At 45.8% G+C, this 20,427-nt stretch overlaps 1 protein-coding gene across 9 annotated transcripts in view; it reads right to left on the bottom strand.

Moving 5' to 3' along the window:
• dennd6b (DENN/MADD domain containing 6B) overlaps positions 1-20,427 on the bottom strand; it is a 157,244-nt gene that overhangs the window by 88,330 nt on the left and 48,487 nt on the right. For all 9 annotated transcript variants that reach the window (XM_086010498.1, XM_086010496.1, XM_086010499.1 and 6 more), the window contains 2 exons: positions 18,454-18,534; positions 7,167-7,272 (listed from right to left, as the gene is read on the bottom strand). In XM_086010498.1, the coding sequence (XP_085866624.1) occupies positions 7,167-7,272; positions 18,454-18,534 (187 nt within the window). The remainder of the gene's footprint in view (positions 1-7,166; positions 7,273-18,453; positions 18,535-20,427) is intronic.

The raw sequence follows: 20,427 nt of genomic DNA, 5'->3' as shown, positions 1-20,427 counted from the left end.
CTCAGTAATCCCTATCGTCCAGAACTTGTAGTAAGGGGGTTTGCGTGCTCGCTACGGGCGGGGCGAAACCACTTACAATAATTGCTGATTGCGGCAGGGCATATAGGAAATTGGCCACCGCAGAAACCGGTTACAAATGCCTAAAACGTGTACAGGAGAACTTTCTTAATCAGTATGTTTCTAGCCCAACAAAGAAGGAAGCAGTGCTAGATCTAGTTCGAGGGAATGAAGTAGAAAAGAAAAGGGCAACGTGTTTCAGTGGGACAATAGTGATCATAATATAATTAAGTTTAAAGTAGTTATCGAAAGGGACAAAGAAAAATACCCACCTGGAAGAGAACCAATTTCAGTGATTTGTGGAGGGATCTAGCACAGGTGGACTGGAAAATAAGATTAGCTAAAAAAACAATAAATGAGCACTGGCAGGCCTTCAAGGTGGAGATAGTTCGGGTACAAACCAAGCATCTTTCCAAAAGGAGGAAAGGTAGGGTATCCAAAGCTAGAGCTCCCTGGATGACAAAGGAAATAGAGGTTAAAATAAAACAGAAAGGAGGAGATTTATGACTGTCAGGTAGAAAACTAGCTAATCCTACTGTATGCATGCATTTCTCCCTTCCTGCCCCCACCTTAACCCGACTCTTGTGCCTTTATGTTTTCAGATAATGAGCAAGCACCTGAGCAACCTATCCCTGAGGCCACTGTAGAGAGCGAGGCGGGAGAAGAGGAGGAAGAAGAACACACCACGTCACTGCATATCTCACCTGCAGGCACCAGCTCAGGTACTGGCGCTTCGTGTTCTTTAGAGGCTTTATAGTAGCGGGATCTGCACAGGGTGAGGCACTGGAGATGAGTGGGCTGCAGCAAGGCCGGGGGGAAAGGGTAGCTTGGAGGGCCAGCTCCCTGGAGGGCAAGTTCTGCTGCACAGGACTCAGATAAGGACCTCGATGGGGAGGAGTTTAGAAGAAGGGTGATGGAGAGCCTCTCGGCAATGATAAGGAGCGTGGAGGAGTCAGCCTCCAACATTGCACAAGGCTCTGTGCGCACCATAGAGTCCATCATTTCCAGTCTGCAAATGATGGTAGACTCCCAGAGAGACTGTGGCAACCCAGACCTGATGTCGCATGTGATGGGCGATCTGGCAACTTCCATTGTAGCACTGGCGGAAACAACGCAACGTCTTAGTGCTGTAATGCAGTCTATGCTTGGTGACATCCAATCTCAGGTTGCTCTCATGCAGTCTCAGCTTGATGCCACGCAAGCTCTGACTGCTGCCATCGTGGCTGGGTCTACCACTGTCGATCAGGGCTTTCATGGTGTCACAGCAGGCCAGCAATCTGTGCTCCAACAGATTGCTAGGGATACTGAGGGGCTGCCCGAAGGAGTGGCAGTGGGTCAGTGGAGCAGGAACCTGCTGTTCTCTCAGGATGACAGCATTCCTGCTCCCACCACTGCCACTCCGCCATTGCCCTTGTCACTGCCTGTCATCCAGCCAGTCTAGACATGCTGAGGTGGTGCAGTTTACAGCCAGGCCTTCCAAGCCCAGAGGTGGTAGAAGGCGTCCTGCAAGGCCATCTGAAGTCTTCTGCACGGACACTCGACAGCCTTCCACCAGCCCTGCTGCAGCCACTGGGCCAATACTTCATAGGAGCACTAGAGTAGGCAAAGGCACATTAACGACAGGCACTAAGGGATTGCACAAGGGTGAATAGTTAATATTTTTGTTGTAAATATGTGTTTACCGATGTTTGATAAATTTATTAATTCAGTTTGGATTATTTTGTGGTGTGTCTCATTTCAGCTTTGCGCTGTGATATGGCCTAAGACAGGGATGGAATGAAGGGGATGTAGTGAGCAACAGGGATCTGGGGTTTAATTCATTCAAACCGCAGTCTGATGAGGCAGTCACAGACCGCCCTTCCGGAAGGCCGATTGAGTGGCTGCCTCCTCCCTCACTCCTGTTCCTCCTCCTCCTCCTGAGGTGGTCCCGCAATCCCTGGTGGCAAGGGCTGGGCCCTCATGATGGCCAAGTTGTGGAGCATGCAGCAGACCACCACGAAATGGGACATCCTCTCAGCCAAGTAATGGAGGGCTCCTCCCAAGCGGTCAAGGCAGCGGAACCATTGCTCAAGCAACCTGATGATCTGCTCAATGATGTTTCTGGTGGCAGCATGGCTCTCATTATATGAGTGCTGGGCAGGAGTGTTGGGGTTGCGGAGGGGAGTCATGAGCCAGGTGGAGAGCGGATAGCCCTTGTCTCCGAGCTTGACGTGGTGGCTGGAAGAGTGCTGGCACAGGATGAAGGCAATGTGGCTGCTGCTAGGAAAGCGGGCATTGACATTGAGGATTAGCTGTCTGTGGTTGCACACCAACTGCACATTAAGTGAGTGGTAGCCTTTGCAGTTACAGAAGATCTCCAGGTTGGTATGTGGTGCCTGCAAAGCCACGTGGGGAATTCCGTTATCCAAAGCCACATGCGCATTCGTCCTGCTTCTCTCTGGTGATGGGGAAGAAAATGTAGTCCCTTCTCCGACTGGAGAGCCTCTGTGACCTCCTGGATGCAGCGATGGATGGTGAACTGCGAGATGTTAGCTATGTCTCCTGTTGCAGACTGGAAGGATCCGCTGGCGAAGAAATTAAGCGGCTGTGACCTTAATTGCCACTGAGAGCGCTGTGGTCACCCTGATCTGAGGATGGAGGTGTGGTTGCAGGAGGTGCAGAGTTCTGTGACCACCTCCTTGGTGAAGCAGAGCCTTCGAATACACTACTCCTCGCTTAATTGGAGGTAGGAGAAATTATCTTGGAATACCCTCAGAGGGTAAGGCCTCCTGTTGAGAGCCCTGATGGCTCTCCTCCTCATGTTCCAGTCTTTCTCACTGCCTCCGCTGTAGATCCTGGAGGGCGAGGGCGACTGCCAGTACAGCCCTCATTAATGTAACCAAGTGTGGCAGTTTGATTTTTTTAAGAATAAATGTAGCTACTTTTTAGATGCCACAACACTCCCGATACTAAATAACCTTGAAATTACGGAATGAGACTGTTGCACTATGTAAAGCTGACAAGAAAGCACTGAAACGCCACTAACCTACAGCTACGACTCATTACAGATTATCCCTTTAAATAATGTCCCTGGAGCCAGCTTCCTTCCACTTTGTGCTCTCCTCGTCGCTGTTTACTCCAGGCAGTAAGGTAGGTGGCGGCAATCAATTTTGCAGATCGGGCGTCCAGTGAGCGTTGCACACTCACGGACGTCACGATCCACCTGGCGTTGAGGTTCCCAATGATAACGCTTAGCAGCAGCGCTATGGGGGGGGGAGGGGGGGCAGGATCTGGTGTGCGCCGTTGGATTCAACTCACCCTGGCGATAATGCTCTAGCGTCCCGTTAGTGGCATCTTCTGGCGCTAACGGAAGGTGCTAAGATACCGAATTGTTCCCCCATTAAATCTTACGAACGGGTCATTTCAATATTTGGGGCTGCTGCCTCAACTTGTATCAGTGCAACAAAACCATCCCAGAGCAGCACGCTGTAACCCCAGGAGGGAACACAGAAAGCCCGGCTCAAGCAGAAGAAAATTGTGCAGAAAATACTTTTTGCATCCCCGCAGAGAACAGAGGATCAACTTGGTTACAGTATTTCATCATTGCTGTTTCGGAGGCATAAGTCTTGCTGGGCCTATTAGGGGGGAATCTGGACAGATTTCCTGTAATTCTGCAGAGGAACACCCAGACATGCCCAAAGTTGCTCTGCAACGTTAAGAGGGGTAGCCCCAAGAAGCGCCTACTCCCCTACCCCATGCACAATAGTCTTCAATAGGGTAGAAATCAGGGAAACTTTGTTCCACCCAAAATTGCACCTACTTCTTGCAATCAGCCCTAGTTCTGCTGCCCAGATTGTTGACTTTTACACTTTAGAGAACAAATCTAAAGTTTGTTTTTGTTGTGTGAGGATTTATACAGCTCCATTGTTAAATTAATACTTTTATCTATTTTCACGGAGAAGGAAGAGAATAAAATACCTGCCGTACAAGAAAATCTAAAAATAAGTCAAGGGGATTATTTAACAAACAAGGGAGGGAGAAACCAGGAAACTTCAAAACTGTTAATTTAACATCAATCATGGGGAAGTTGGTGGACACGGGGGTGTCTATGGATGTTGTCTATATGGTTGTCAGAAGACATTTGATAAGGTTCCACGAAAATAAAAGCACACAAAATTGGAGCTAACCTTGTGACATGGGTTGGTAATTAGTTGGGAGGTAGGAGGCACAATCTAGGGATAAAGGGAATGTGTTCTGATTGGTGGAATGTGACAAGAGACATTCCCCAAGGATCTGTACTGGGGCGTCAGCATTTTATCAAAAGAATAAATGACTTGGATGAAGGAATATAGATTTGGATATTTAAGTTTGAAAATGACACCAATGTAGAAGACACAGCAAGTTGTGTAAATGAAAGCTGAAAGTTACAAGGACATAGACAGGCTAAGTAAGTGGGCAAAGCTGTGGCAGATGGAGTTCAATGTGGAGAAGTGTGAGGTCAGCACTGTTGATGCACGAAAGACAAATACAGGAAACCTTGTGTTATCCGGAGGCTAAATGTCCGGCAAGCTCGAGCCACCGGCAAAAATCAGGAGCCATTTTGTTAGGTTTTTTTTCTTCTCGTGGCTTTTTTTTCTTCTTGTGGCCTTTTTTTTCCCCCAACAGTCAGGCTCTGCAATGTCTCTCTGAAGCTGTTGCTAAGCGACAGAGACGCTTCCAAGGTACGGCCGACTGTTTAGAAGCTGTTGCTAAGCAACAGTGTTTGTTGCCAGATACGGAGATGAAAAGCTCCCTATGCTTCAACATTAACGCTGGTTTGTCCGGCAGTTTTGAGGGAACGGCAACAGCTCGGTCCTGTCGGTGCCGGATAGCACAAAGTTTCCTGTAGTTATATTTTCTTAATGGCGAGAGAGTAGGAACTGTGGTGGAGCAAAGGGATTTGGGTGTCCATATGCACAGATCACTAAAAGCTAATGGACAGGTACAAAAAAATAATCAGGAAAGTTGATGGAATACTGGTCTTTATCTCAAGGGGACTGAAATACAAAAGTGAGGAAGTTATGCTTCAGTTGTACAGAGCCTTGGTCGGATCCCATCTGGAGTACTGTGTTCAGTTTTGGCACTGCGCCTTAGGAAGAATATATTGGCCTTGGAGGGGTAAAGGATTGTAGAGGCAGATTCACCAGAATGATACCAGGGCTTAAAGGGTTAAATTAGGAGGACAGGTTGCATAAACTTGGTGTAGAAGGTTGAGGGGTGATCTAATCGAGGTGTTTAAAATGATAAATGGATTTGATGGAGCAGATAGAGAGAAACGATGTCCTATGCTGGGGGAATTCAGAACAGGGGGCACAATCTTAAAATTAGAGCTTGGTCATTCAGGAATGAAATCAAGATGTAATTTTTCACATAAAGGGTAGTGGAAATTTGGAACTCGCTCCCCCAGACGGCTATGAATTCTGGGTCAATTGAAATTTTCAAAACTGAGGTCGATAGTTTTTTGTTGGGCAAGGGTATTGAGGGATAAGGATCAAAGTCGGATAAATGGAGTTGAGGTACAGCTCAGCCATGATCTCATTAAATGGCGGAAAAGGCTCAAGGAGCTAAATGGCTGCCTCCTGTTCCTATCTGGAGTACTGTTTGCAATTCTGTTCATCTAACCATAGGAAGAATGTTATTACCCTTGAGAAGATACTTGGGGAAGCAACAAAGATGATTCTGGATATCAAGAATTAAAAATAAAGAGAGAAAATGCTGGATAAACTCAGCAGGTCAGGCAGCATCTGTGGAGAGAGAAACAGAGCTTCAGGTGGTTGACCTTTCATCATAACTGGCAAAAGTTAGAGACGTAACAGGTTTTAAGCAAGTACAGAGGCAGAGAAAGGGGGGGAAGAGAAGAAAAGGAAAGGTCTGTGATAGGGTGGAAGGCAGGAGTGATTCAATGACAAAAGGGATGATGGTGCAAGGCAGAAGGGGGTGGTAATGGGACAAGTAAAGAAACAAAAGATAAATCTAGAGGAGCTGTAAATGGCAACAACAGAACCATCACCAGCACCTGCTGTCCAAAAAAATGGGAGCAGTTGAATTGTTGAATTCAATCTCAAGTCCGGAAGGCTGTAAAGTGCCTAATCGAAAGACGAGGTGCTGTTCCTCAGGCTTGTACTGAGCTTCATTGGAACATTATAGGAGAGCAAGGACAGAGGGGTCAGAGTGGGAGTGGGACGGAAAATTGAAATGGCAAGCGACCAGCTCCTCACTGGAAACGTTTCCTGTAAGGACTCTATTCCATTCTCCCAGTTTCTCCAACTCCATTGCATCTGTTCGGATGATGCCACCCTCCACACCAGTGCTTCCGATATATCTTCCTTTTTCCTTAACTGAGGATTCCCCTCCACCATGGTTGACCGGGCCCTCGACCATGTCCGTCCCATTTCCCGCACTTCTGCCCTCAGCTCTTCTCCTCCCTCCCAGAGCCATGATAGGGTTCCCCTTTCCTTGCCTCTGTACTTGCTTAAAAACTGTTCCATCTCGAACATTTACCAGTTGTGATGAAAGCTCATCGACCTGAAAATTCAACTTTATTTCTCTCTCCACAGATACTGCCTGACCTGCTGAGTATTTCCAGCATTTTCTCTTTTTATTTCAGATTGCCAGCATCCGCGGTATTTTACTTTTGTATCAAGAATTTAAATTATGAGGACTGGTTGGTCTTGTTTTCTTTGGAAGTGAAGAGACTTGAACGTGGTCCAGCTGAAGTTTTCAGAATTACGAAGAAATTGACAAAGCTAAATTTTTCACCCAAAATGCAATTGAGTTGTGGATGAAGTTAGCAGAGAAGGCCATCAAAGTGGGCAATATAAATGGGTTCAAAAGGAAATTAGGTGCATTTCTGCAGAGAAAAGGGACTGAGGGATTTGGTGAGAAGGTTGGCTTTGAGGCCTTAATCATCTTTTCCAGTTTCTAAACGATATTTTGCCTGTAGATACTTAAAATGGTGGCATGCAAATTTTCTACATACTAAGTTCTGGACACAGACAATCTGACCTAGAAAGGCTGGCACCCGAATTTTATGTTGGATATTCTGAGTTTGCGGTTTGTCATAATTGTAACATTCCCAGAAATGCTCTAACCTGCCTCTAGACAAGGCTCCAGCTTCTCAAAGTATTCAGGTGCAACAAGTTGTAGCAGAGAATGGAAGAGGTTCACAAAAGGAAGTCGAGAAATCAGCACCAGCGACTGGAGGAAAAAACAGAAATAAGCACATTACAATGCAAATCAAAATTCTATCTGGTCTTGGTTTATTTTTAAGAAACCTAACTTACTGCGTTATGTACAGTATCTTCTTAAACACCAGATGGCGGCAGGTTCCTGCCCAATGGTCAGTTGTTTTTGCTCTAATTAATATCTCTTAGAAGATGGATTGTCTGTAAATGTTGACCTTTGCATGATGTGTCTCTGATGTTAGTGGTATTGTATTTTGGGTAAGGTATTGACTGCTGCTGTGTGCACTCCATCTGGTAATCAGAAGAATTACCTTTGAATGGAATGGCTACAATCATGACAGCGCCTCTCAGCTCAGCGACTTCTACAAGTGAGAAAACAAGTGCAGCAACCTCATGGGAACTCCCATTACCTCGAAATTCTCATCCATGTCACACACCATCCTGACTTGTGCATATACCGCTGTTGCTGGGTCAGAACCCTAGAATTTACTACCAAATGCCATCACAAGGACTGCACTGATTTAAGACAGTAGCCCACCACCACTTTCCGAGAGTAACTACAGACAGGGAATAAATATGACCTTGCCAGCGCCATCCACCTCCTCAGAACAAATTTAAAAAACAACATTCATTCGGAATTTCATTTCAAAGAAAATTGAACATGAACTAGGCTGCGGCTGCAGATCTTGCATTTGTTTCAATCCCGAGCTCTATCACAAACTGCCATTACATTGAGCCAAGATTCCAAGAACGCAAATGTCAGGGCAGCAGAATGCTTTGGGGAAATCTTTGGAATTACAGAAGACTATTCTGCTGGAGGACTTTCTAAGCTGTGTGTATCACAATATTTCTTTGTGCCTGCAATATTCTCTACTTTTTAATTTGTAAAATACTGTAGTTATCTTTAGCCTGTAACTGGTTAACAAGGTATTTCCACTCATGCCATTCGATTGGAAGTTACCAGCTCCTTGATAAGCTGCCAAAGAAAATGACAATTTTTTCTGTTGAAAACTTACCAATGTTATTAATGGAATATGTAATAGGCTGTCATCTGATCTACTGTGTACCTTGCGAGGCATATGTTACAATTTGGGCTTTCTCCCAATGCTAGAAAGAGGAGACAGGAGGCAGTGCAGGGATCCTGAATGTGTTAATTTGACAAACATGTATCCTGTAGTGAATACCTGTGATGATGACAATATCTCAGAAGAGGAAGGTGAGCACGAGAAATACCATGGCACTGTGGAGCAAGCGCCTGCCGGGGGAAGGGGGAGAGTGATTGACATGGTCGACCACACAATCCTCCTCCATTTTCCAGCTCAGTGGGACAGCACTTACTTGGTTCTCACTCCAACCCACAATGCCTTCAGCAGTCTTGGCCCCATGCTCTGGAATTCACTCTCTAAACCCTTCCACCTCCCCGTCCTCATTTAAAACCCTCCTTAATACCTACCTTTTTGACCAAACCTTTGGTCACTCCCTCCCAATATTGCCTTCTTTGGCTCTGTGTCCATTTTTATTTGATTACCCCTCTTTGAAGTGCCTGGGGATACTTTTCTACGTTAAAAGTGCGATATAAATGCAAGTTGTTGTTGAGTTTATTACCGTCACCGAATAGGGGAAAGGAGATACAGGAAGAGATACACAGACAAATTAGAGAAAATGCACAAACAGTGCCCTAATAATGGGGGAGGTATTTTTTTTTAATTAGTCAAAGATAGTTTGGGGCAAAAGTAATGTAAATGGCAAAAAAGGTTGGGTTTCTATAATGCATCCAGGATTGCATTCTAAATCAGCATGTTTTTAGCTCAGTGCTGCAGATGTTTTTTTAAAATTTGTTCATGGGATGTGGGCATCGCTGGCAAGGCCAGCATTTATTGCCCATCCCTAAATGCCCTCAAGAATGTGGTAGCCTTCTTGAACTGCTGCAGTCCGTGTGGTGAAGATACTCCCACAGTGCTGTTAGGTAGGGAGTTCCAAGATTTTGACCCAGCGACGATGAAGGATCGGCGATATACTTCCAAGTCAGGGTGGTGTGTTCTAGGGAATTAAGTGTGGCAAGTAGATTGAGAAACTTCTAGGTAAATAGTGACTGAAACATAATTAGTCTCAATATAAAAACTGATATGGCGATTGAACAGTTAAAGATAAAAGGACTGGAAGAAAGCAAATTTCAACCACATAAAAGGGAACTAGCTAGATAAATTGGGAAGAGAAACTGACATTATAGACAGTGGAAAAACAATTAGAAACTTTCTAACAGGGAATAGGATATAGTTTAGACATAGCATGCATTTGGTATGGTAAGATGTGTGACAACTGTAACAAATTTTTGAAGAAATTACCAATTTAATAAGTTAAAATTATGCAATAAACATGGGGGTTTTTGAGTAATTTTTTCTGGAATTCATTGCCTGAAGGGTGGTGGATGCAGATTCAACTGTAACTTTCAAAAGTGAATTGAATTTCTATTTAAAAAGGGGGGGGGGAATGCAGGGCTATGGGGAAAAGAGCAGGAGAGTAGGACCAATTGGTAGCTCTTTCAGAGAGCCGGCACATGCACAATGGGCCAAATGGCCTTCTTCTGTGCTGTATGATTCCATAATTCTACCGCATATCTACTAAGCTATCAGAAGAACTACATTTTTATTCACTAAAAATTGAGTAACATATGATAAATATACTCTTAGACTGTCAGTCTATGGAACATGATAATTCCTGTACTACTAAGAAGCTCAACGATAGAATGCAATGTCAGTTTGAATAATGGAGACTTAAATTGATGAGTTTCACAAATAGTCTTACAAATTTGTGAAGAAACTTCATAGCATTCTTCACAAAGAAAAGTACGAATGAGGGAGGCTATTTGGCTCATCTTCCATTGAAACCCACAGTACCACCATCACAACCTCTAGCTTCCTCTTGATTCTAGAATTTTAGCCTTCACTACTCTATCCAGACCCCCATCTAGGCATTGGTTACTCTGAGTAAAGTGCTTCCTGACATCAGTGGTAATCTTGCCTTTTACTAATATAGACCTACTAACTGCTTCCACCGTCTCCCGAGGAGCCTGTTCCATAGATTGACCACTCGCTTATTGAAATATTGTTTCCACAGATTAGTTTTGAATTTACCCCCCTTCAAAGGTAGGCCATGTCCTCTGATTCTACTGTTCTGGACAAGGTGAAACAGTTAGTCATGGTCGACATTATCTAGACCCTTTAGAATCCTAAAAACAGCAATCATATCACCTCTCAATCTTCTCTTTTCCATTGCGGACATGCCCAATTTACAGACTCCCTCCTCATAATTCAATCCCTCCATCCCCTCAATCAATCTTCTATATCCTTTCAATAGCTGCAATATTCTTTTACACAATATTCTCAGTGCAGTTGCACCAATGATTTATGAGGTCATAGGATAACCTCACTATTTGAGCTCAATATTGACCTTTTCATACAACCCAACATCTGATTTACTTTACTCACTGCCACCAAACACTGTTGCAATAGCTTCAATTTATTGTCAATCAGGACATCCAGATCTCTTTCTTTCATTTTCCATGCACATTATTTTCTTTCCATTTAAGAAACCTGGCAGATTATCATAAAAACCCAACTTATTCACTAATGTCCTTCAGGTAAGGAAGCCAGTCACACGACTCCAACTCCACACCACGTGCTCGACACTTCATGCTGTAAACAATCACCACAAAGTTCAATAATAGGAAAAAAGATCAGACAGACCTACCGGCAACGATCAAACTTTGATCAGGATATCTCTTCGGCAATCTCAGCCCAGGTGACCCTGCAAAGTCCTCCTGGTGCCTAAATTAGCAGAGCTACCTCAAAGACAAGTGGAGTAACAACCTAACCAGTGATTTATAAGGGTTTAGCATAATTTCCTTGCTTTTGTACTCTATGGGCCCGATTTTGTGGCTTGTGTGGGAAATGGTCGGATTCCCCCGAATGTGGGGTGCTGACACACAAAAAAATGTGTCAGCCAGCTCCACACAATTTTCCCTCAAGTGGCCAATTAATTCCCAGCATGTGGGCAGCCTTGCTAATTGTCCATTTCGAGTCAGGAAGCCCCACAGTATGATGTCATCATTCATGGTGCTTTCACGGTCTATAGCAAGCACTGCATCCTCTGAAGGCTTCCAAACAGGATGGCAGAGGAGCCTGCAGCAGCTGTGGCCAGTGCCAGACCCCGAGCTGCCTCCAAATTCGACGAAGCTTCACTGCAGGTATTATTGGATGGGGTTAGGGCCCACAGGGAGGTCCTCTTCGCTAGGTCAGGCAGGAAGAGGCCTCCCACTGAGAGCAAGGCTGCATGGATGCGGGTGTCAGCAGATGTCAACTCGAATGTGCATGTAACCTTGGCATCACATCTCTAACTCCTTCCTCTACTCCCCCAAAGGACCATCCAGAGCCCCCGTCCCCACTGTGGAGGAGGAAGAGGCTGTGCAGCCAGACTCCTCAGAGGAAGCTCCAACCTCTGAGGGCGCAGCGTCAGCAGAAGTAAGCGCACCCAGCACCAGCGCAGACACTCACACCTCGGGGGCACCTTCGGGACATAGAGTAGTGTTGTCACCTGGTGCTTCACAGCTCACAACTGAGCCTCAGCAGGTTCTGGAGACAGGGACAGCAGTGGAGAGTCCTCGTCGGAGGGCGCAGGACTCTGCCAGCTCAGCTCAGCTGCGCTGCATGTCGACCCTCTGCCTCTGGGTCCATCCGCAAGAGAAGAGGTGATGGATCTCCATGCACAGATGCAGGAGTCTCTGGCAGGTTTTGTCTCCAGGGTCGCTGCGAGTGTGGAGCGAATGGAGGAGTCCATAGCGACCATGAGCAGAGCCTTTGTGGAGTCATTGGCGCATGAACGCATCACCATGAAAAGGTTGGCAACCTCCATGGAGGAGATAACTCGCCAGGGTACAGAAAACATGGTGAGTGCTCATAAGAGAATGACATCTCTTGAGCAGCGTTGGCCATCTATTGAACAGAGAAACCAGACCTTCATGGAATTCCTTCTGAGTAGGACTGCCAGTGCAGAAACGGGTCCCCATGGCCCCCTAAAGCGCAGCAAGGTGCTCTCAAGCCACTTCCAAGCGCTGGCCCCTTCTGGCCTGTGCAGCTTCAGGTGAGTGAGCAGCAACCTGGTGCTCATCCTGCTGTTCCTGGTTCTGCTGCTGCCGCCTCTGCTGCTGGAGATCCTCTAATGGCAAGAAGGGAAGGAAAAAAAGGCGTCCCATGCTTCTCGTAGATGCCTCCCATGAGGAAGCGCTGAGTGAGGGTGGCGAGAGGAGCTTCCCAGGAGATCACATTGGAGAAGTGTGTGAGGCTCCAACATTCCACAGCTGTGCCTAAGCCTTGAAGAAGTAGCCCCAAGCCTGCAGCAACAAGGTCCTTCACCAAACAAATGCTGTCCCTTTAAATCGCAACTTTCCCGAATGACCTGCAGCTGACAGCAAGCAAGCCGGCAAGCTTCATGCCAGGTTTCATCAGCGGGGTTCCCCGCAGGCGTGTTTAGCGTGGGGAACCCCACAAAATCGCAACGGCCCCTGAAAATCGGCTTAAACATGGAAATAAGTGGTAATTCGTGTTCCGACGGCCAGTCCCGACAGCGGCGGGCGGGACTGAATCGGGTCGCGGAGAAACGGCAGTCCGAAAGTCGGACGGGGCGGGGAATCAGGCGGAGGGGGTCGCGACCCGTTTTTTCAGCGATTTTCGGCCCCCGGCCACATGAAAAGCTGCCCGATGGCTGCCAGAAAATCGGGGCCTATGCCTCCACTTATAAAGCCAAGGAACTCATATGCCTTAACAACTTGTCCTGCCACCTTCAAAGATACATCTGGACATTATTAAAATATTCATATTAGGTGGCCTCCTAGTTCTGCACCCATCAAATCCCCCACCAGAAATGCACGTCTCATCTTGTCAATGAGACCGACCTCCTGCTCTCTTGACTCTATTCCTACTAAATTGCTGACCACCCAACTTCCCTTCCTGACTCCCATGTTAGCAGATATTGTTAACTAGTCTCTCTCCTCGGGTGCTGACCCCCTTTCCTTCATATCTGCCATCATCACCCACTCCCCTGAAAGAAAACAATCCTTGACCCCTCCATCCTTACTATCACCCCATCTCCAACCTCCCTTTCCTCTCCAAAGCTCTTTAATATGTTCATATTAGGTGTTTTAATATCACTGACTACAAGAGCAAAAACACCAGCCCCCCAGTTAGCGATGCCTCCCTTTCGGAGGAGCTTAACAACTTCTACGCTCGCTTCGACAGGGACAACAGGGAGCCGGCTACCAAAGCCTTGCCACCCCCGGAAGACCAGGTGCTCACTCTGTCAACCTCCGATGTAAGGGGTGTTCTACGCGGAGTGAACACACGAAAGGCTGCTGGACCGGATAGCATCCCTGGACGGGTACTCAAGGAATGTGCTGATCAGCTGGCTGATGTCTTCACCACCATCTTCAATCTGTCATTGGCCCAGGCAGTAGTCCCTACATGCTTCAAGACCGCTACCATTATTCCTGTGCCAAAACAAACGGCTGTGACGTGCCTGAACGACGATCGACCTGTCGCACTCACACCCATCATAATGAAGTGTTTCGAGAGACTGGTCCTGGCTCACATCAAAGCCAGTGTTCCCGCCTCTCTTGACCAACACCAGTTTGCCTATCGTGCAAACAGATCAACGGAGGATGCAATCACAACTGCTCTACACTCTGCACTGAATCACTTAGATGGTAAAGAGACCTACATCAGAATGCTGTTCATAGACTACAGCTCAGCATTCAACACTATCGTCCCCAACAAGCTGGCCACCAAACTCCACACCCTTGGCCTGAACACTTCCCTCTGCAACTGGACCCTGGACTTCCTAACAAACAGACCCCAGTCTGTCAAATTAGGTAACCACACCTCCACCCCCCCCCTGACCCTGAACACGGGGGCCCCACAAGGATGTGTGCTGAGCCCCCTCCTCTACTCCCTCTTCACCCACGACTGTGTGGCTGTTCATGGTTCCAACACCATCATCAAGTTTGCGGATGATACCACGGTAGTAGGCCAGATCACCAACAACGATGAGTCAGCCTACAGAGAGGAGGTCCAGCATCTCGTGAAGTGGTGCGCCGATAACAACCTGGCCCTTAACATCAAGAAAACCAAAGAAATCATTGTGGAATTCAGGAAGTCCAAAGGCGGAAGTCACACCCCCATCCACATCAATGGGGCTGTGGTGGAAAGGGTGGACAGCTTTAAGTTCCTCGGAGTCCACATCACGGAAGACCTCTCCTGGTCCCTCAATACCTCCTCTCTGGTGAAGAAGGCCCAACAGCGCCTATATTTCCTAAGGAGGCTGAAGAGATGTAACCTGTTGATGCGCTATCAATTACTCAAAAGACTGAGGTTAAGCGAGTAACTAACAGGCTTTTATTAACAAGAGAATGAAGGTGTGCCTCGAGTTGTCGACCAGTCCAGAATACAGAGGGACTGTGGAGCAGTCACCTTTATACCTGGACTCGTGGGAGGAGTCAGCCGAGGCATGTACAGACATGTACACAGTGGAATACAAACACTCATACAGGCAGGTATAACAGTGGTTTACCACACCTGTCACCCCTGATCCTCTCTAACTTTTACCACTGCACAATAGAGAGCATCCTGATGAACTGTATCACAGTATGGTATGGCAGCTGTAGCTACTATGACCGGGAAGCCCTGCAGCGGGTAGTCAAAACTGCCCAACGCATTACCGGCACCCGGCTACCGACCATAGAGCACATAGACCAGAAACGCTGTTTACGGAGGTCACGGTCCATCATCAAAGACCCTACCCACCCCAGCCACAGTCTGTTCGCCCTCCTGCCATCTGGGAGACGCTACAGATGCATTCGCACCCGTACGACCAGATTTAGGAACAGCTTCTTTCCCAGGGCTGTCATCCTACTGAACTCCACAAATAAACTCTAAAGCCTGCACATCTGCCAATGCTCTTTATTATGGTTGTGTTTATGTTAATGTATTACAAGCCAAATGTATGTTGAATGTTTAAATGTCTTAATCTAAATGTACACTCTCGGGAGCCGCAAGCCTACATTTTGTTGTACTGCACTTGTGCACTAACAATGACAATAAAGTTGATTATGATTATGATTATGATATCCGTGTCCATCTTTCCCAGAACTCCTTGTATGAATCCCTCTAATCAGGCTTCTGCCACCGCCTCAGTAACGGCTCTTACGTGAAGGGATTTTTACTAGTCCTAGCCCCTTTAGGGCTAACCCGGATCAAGCGTATTTCTCAGACGCTCACTTTCAACTAAAGTTTGAGGTAGCCGAATCCTAAAGATGCTTAATTGGGTCTAAAGTTCCGGGCTATCTCTCCCTAAAGGAAAGGAACAACCCGAGAATGTTACCGTCCTCCAGATAGCGCTTTTAATAAGTTTAGCTAGACTGTAACGTTCCAGATATTATGAGGGTCCGGAAAACTCCCTCAGAATTCTGCAACTCCTTACCAAAGAGTGTACAGAGATTGAGGTCGCGAGTTTTTGATACAGAAGTCTTGTGTGAGACAATTCTAAAAATATATAGATTTATTAAAGAACCGACATGCAATTTACAGTTGGTGAATCAGTCAATCGCAACATTAACTGTTCTAAAAAGAGAAAAAATGCTATCTTATTAACAGAGAATCTTACTTTTAAGTCTTAACTTCGCTACAGTATGACAGTTCTTAAAGTTCTCTATACAGGATATCCATCAATATCAAATACCTTTGATCCCCGAGGTACAAAGAGTCTGAAGTCGAGAATCGCTTTGCCCGATTAAAGCGAGTCTGTTATCCCATTAGAGAGTTCAATATTTATACCCTTTTCCAGTGGCATTTCCTTTAAGGTTTTCTGCTGATGCAAGCTAATTGTCTCTAGTCATTTTTTTGCTGACCTCTGCAACATTTACTGCCACTTTAGCCAGAATCTTGTCTCATCTCTAGGTGTTCTAAGTTTACCATATAAAAACGGTGTGACGGCAGGTGTTCCTTACTTTATGTCATCTTTACAAAGGCAGATGTTCCTTATCTTATGTGTTATCTTTACAAAGTTTAAATTAGAACACCTTATCCAGGGTGAACCATTGTTTTTTTCCCCAAAAGGTCAGCCTATCGTAGTCCTTCACCTTCTGTTTCAATAAAGATTATTTATTCAGGATCAACAACTGTCTTACCTCAATAGCCAGAATGCTTTCACAGATATTTCATCGTTCGGTTTCTAAATTTCCAAACCCAGTTTGTCATGTTTTAATAAGGCCAGAATTCTTTCATAAGATGGTGTCTTTTTCTGAATAGGTTATAGGGCTTATTCCTTCACATTACAAAGGTCACAAATGACATCATAACTGACTGCGACAAAGGTAAACTATCCCTTCTTGACCTGTCTGCAGCCTTTGACAGGGTTGACCACAAAATTCTGCTCCAATGCCTCTCCACCGTCGTACAGCTGGATGGGGCTGCACTTGCCTGGTTCCATTCCTATCTTTCCAACTGTAGCCACAGAATCACCTGCAATTGCTTCTCTTTCCTGCACCATCACCTCTGGTGTCCCCCAAGGATCGATCCTTGGCCCCTCCTATTTCTCAATGACATGCTGCCCCTCAGTGACATCATCCGGCGACACAGCGTGAGTTTTCACACGTACACTGATGATACCCAGCTCTACCTCTCCTCCACCTCTCTCGAACCCTCCACTGTTTCTATACTATCAGACTGCTTGTCCAACATCCAGCACTGGATGAGTAGAAATTTCCTCCAATTAAATATCGGGAAGACCGAAGCCATTGTCTTTGGTTCTCGTCACAAACTCCATTCCCTTGCCACTGCTTCACTCCCTTTCCCTGGCAACTGTCTAAGGCTGGCCAAGTCTGTTCGCAACCTTGGTATCATATTTGATCACAAATTGTGCTTCCTACCTCATAACCATTCTATCACTAATACCGCCATTTCCACCTTCGTAATATCACCTGTCTCTGCCCTTGCCTCAACCTATCTGCTGCCGAAACCCTCATCCATGCCTTTATTACCTCTAGATTTGACTATTCCAACACACTCCTGGCCGGCCTCCCTAGGTCAACCCTCCATAAACCTGAGGTCATCCAAAACTCTGCCGCCCGTGTCGTAGCTCACACCAAGTCTCACTCATTCATCTTCCCTGTGCTCGCTGACCTACAGACTCCCAGTTAAGCAATGCCTCAATTTAAAAATTGTCATCCTTGTTTTCAAATCCCTCCTTGGCCTCGCCCCTCCTTATCTCTAATCTCCTCCAGCCCTATTATACCCCTCGACCTTTGCGCTCCGCCTATTCTGGCCTTTTGAACATTCCCGATTTTAATTGCTCCACCATTGGTGGTCATGCCGTCAGCTGTCTAGGTCCTAAGCTCTGGAATTCCCTCCTTAAATTTCTCCACCTCCCCACTTCTCTTTCCTCCTTTAAGATGCTCCTTAAAGCCTAACTCTTTGACGAAGCTTTTGGTCATCTGCCCCAACATCTCCTGATATGGCTCAGTGTCAATTTTTTTTTGATAATGCTCCTGTGAAGCACCTTGGGACGTTTCATTACGTTAAAGGCGCTATGTAAATATAAGTTGTTGTTGTGAAGTACAAAAGCTTCAATTTACAAAGGACACCATGATAGAATTATGTTGCTTGCTGACTACAGCCAAACTCCTCCACAGGCACGGCATCACTAGTGGCTGTCACAGAAAATCTCTGCACCATTTCTCAATTGGTAATGCTCACTTTCTGCCCCAAAATTGTACATTACCAATCAGAAAATCTAGGTGAGGTTTTGCAGATTCCATTATAGGACAATTGTACACTTTCTGTGCAAGGAACTCATGTCAAGCCTGAGTGTTTGCACACTTCTATGTTGTAGCATAATAAATAAATTTAAAAGAAATAGCTTCCTGACATTGTTCAGTAAGGCAGGTTGTTGATCTGAGCCCAAGGTTTCTCCCCAATTCAACGAGGCAGTCCAATAAATCACAGAACTTGCCATCTTTCTTCCCTCAATCATCTCTCATTAGTGTAGTGAGGCAGGCCAACTATTCAAACTTAATGTTCTTGTTAAATTGTTGACTCCTACCCATGTACAAATAAAACAGTTTCATATTATAAGCAAGACAGATTACCTTTTGAAAATACCCTCGTTTAATTGTGCTATCCTTGACTTGTCGGAAGTAAACAAATCCATAATAATGTGCTTGATCCCGCTGAAAAAATAATTTGAATGTATTAACATACAAAACATATAGAATCTTACAGCACAGAAGGCGGCCATTTGGCTCATCGTGCTTGTGCCAGCTCTTTGAAAGAGCTATCCAATTAATCCCACTCCTCTGCTCTTTCACCATAGCCCTGCAATTTTCTCCCTTTCAAGTATTTATCCAATTCCCTTTTGAAAGTTACTATTGAATCTGCTTCCACCACCCTTTAAGGCAGTGCATTCCAGATCACAATAACTCATTACGTAAAAATATTCTCATCTCATCTCAGGCTCTTTTGCCAAATACCTTCAATTATTATTTACTCCATCAATTAGATAGGCACAAGGATCAGTGCTTGGGCCTCAGCTATTTACAATCTATATCAATGACATGGATGAGGGGACCGAGTGTAATATATCCAAGTTTACAGACAATACAAAGCTAGGTGGGAAAGTAAGCTGTGAGGAAGACATAAAGAGGCTGGTGAAGTGATTGAGCAAGAAGGTGGCAGATGGATTATAAAGTGGGAAAGTGTGAAGAATGGAAACGCAGAATACTTTTTAAAAGGTGAGAGACTAGCAAATGTTGGTATTCCAAGGGATTTGGGTGTCCTTGTACACGAATCACAGAACATTAACATGCAGATACAGCAAGCAATTAGGAAGGCAAATGGTATATTAGCCTTTATTGCAAGGGGGTTGGTGTACAAGTGTAAGGAAGTCTTGCTGCAATTATATAGGGCTTTGGCAAGACCACACCTAGAGTGCTGTGTACAGTTTTGGTCTCTTTACCTAAGGAAGGTTCACTAGACTGATTCCTGGGATGAGAGGGCTGCCATTTGAGGAGAGATTGAGCCTATACTCTCTGGAGTTTAGAAGAAACATAGAAACATAGAAGATAGGAGCAGGAGTAGGCCATTCAATGAGATAATGGCTGATCATCCAAATTCAGTACCCTGCTCCTGCCTTCTCCCCATATCCCTTGATCCCTTTAGCCTTAAGAAATATATCCAACTCTTTCTTGAATATACTTAATGAACTGGCCTCCACCGCCCTCTGTGGCAGAGAATTCCACAGGTCCACCACTCTCTGGGTGAAGAAATTCCTCCTCATTTCAGTCCTAAATGGCTTACCCCTTATCCTTAGACTATGACCCCTGGTTCTGGACTCCCCGGCCATCAGAAACATCCTTCCTGCATCTAGTCTGTCCAGGCCTGACAGAATTTTATAGGTTTCGATGAGATCCCCTCTCAATCTTCCAAACTCCAGTGAGTATAAGCCCAATCGACACAATCTCTCCTCATACGTCATTCCTGCCATCCCAGGTAACAGCCTGGTGAATCTTCGCTGCACTCCTTCCATGGCAAGAACGTCCTTCCTCAGGTAAGGCGACCAAAACTGCACACAATACTCAAGGTGTGGTCTCACCAAGGCCCTGTACAACTGTAGCAAGACATCCTCGTTCTTGTACTCGAACCCTCTTGCTACGAAGGCCAACATACCATTTGCCTTCTTAACCGCCTGCTGCACCTGCATGCTTACCTTCAGCGACTGGTGCACAAGAACACCCAGGTCTCTTTGCACTTCCCCTTCTCCCAATCTATTGCCATTCAAATAATAATCTGCCTTCCTGCTTTTGCCACCAAAGTGGATAACCTCACATTTATCCACATTATAGTGCATTTGCCATGTTTCTGCCCAATCACCCAACCTGTCCAAATCGTACTGGAGTTTCACGACATCCTCCTCACAGCATACCCTCCCACCCAGCTTTGTGTCGTCTGCAAATTTGGAGATATTACATCCAATTCCCTCGTCCAGATCATTAATATATATTGTGAATAGCTGGGGTCCTAGGACCGATCCTTGCGGTCCCCACTAGTCACTGCCTGCCACTCGG

The sequence above is a fragment of the Somniosus microcephalus genome, chromosome 17, assembly GCF_052327205.1.
Source record: "Somniosus microcephalus isolate GS21.2 chromosome 17, FLI_Smic_1.0, whole genome shotgun sequence".
NCBI classification, from domain to species: Eukaryota; Metazoa; Chordata; class Chondrichthyes; order Squaliformes; family Somniosidae; genus Somniosus; species Somniosus microcephalus.
This window is presented reverse-complemented; position numbering and strand designations above follow the sequence as displayed.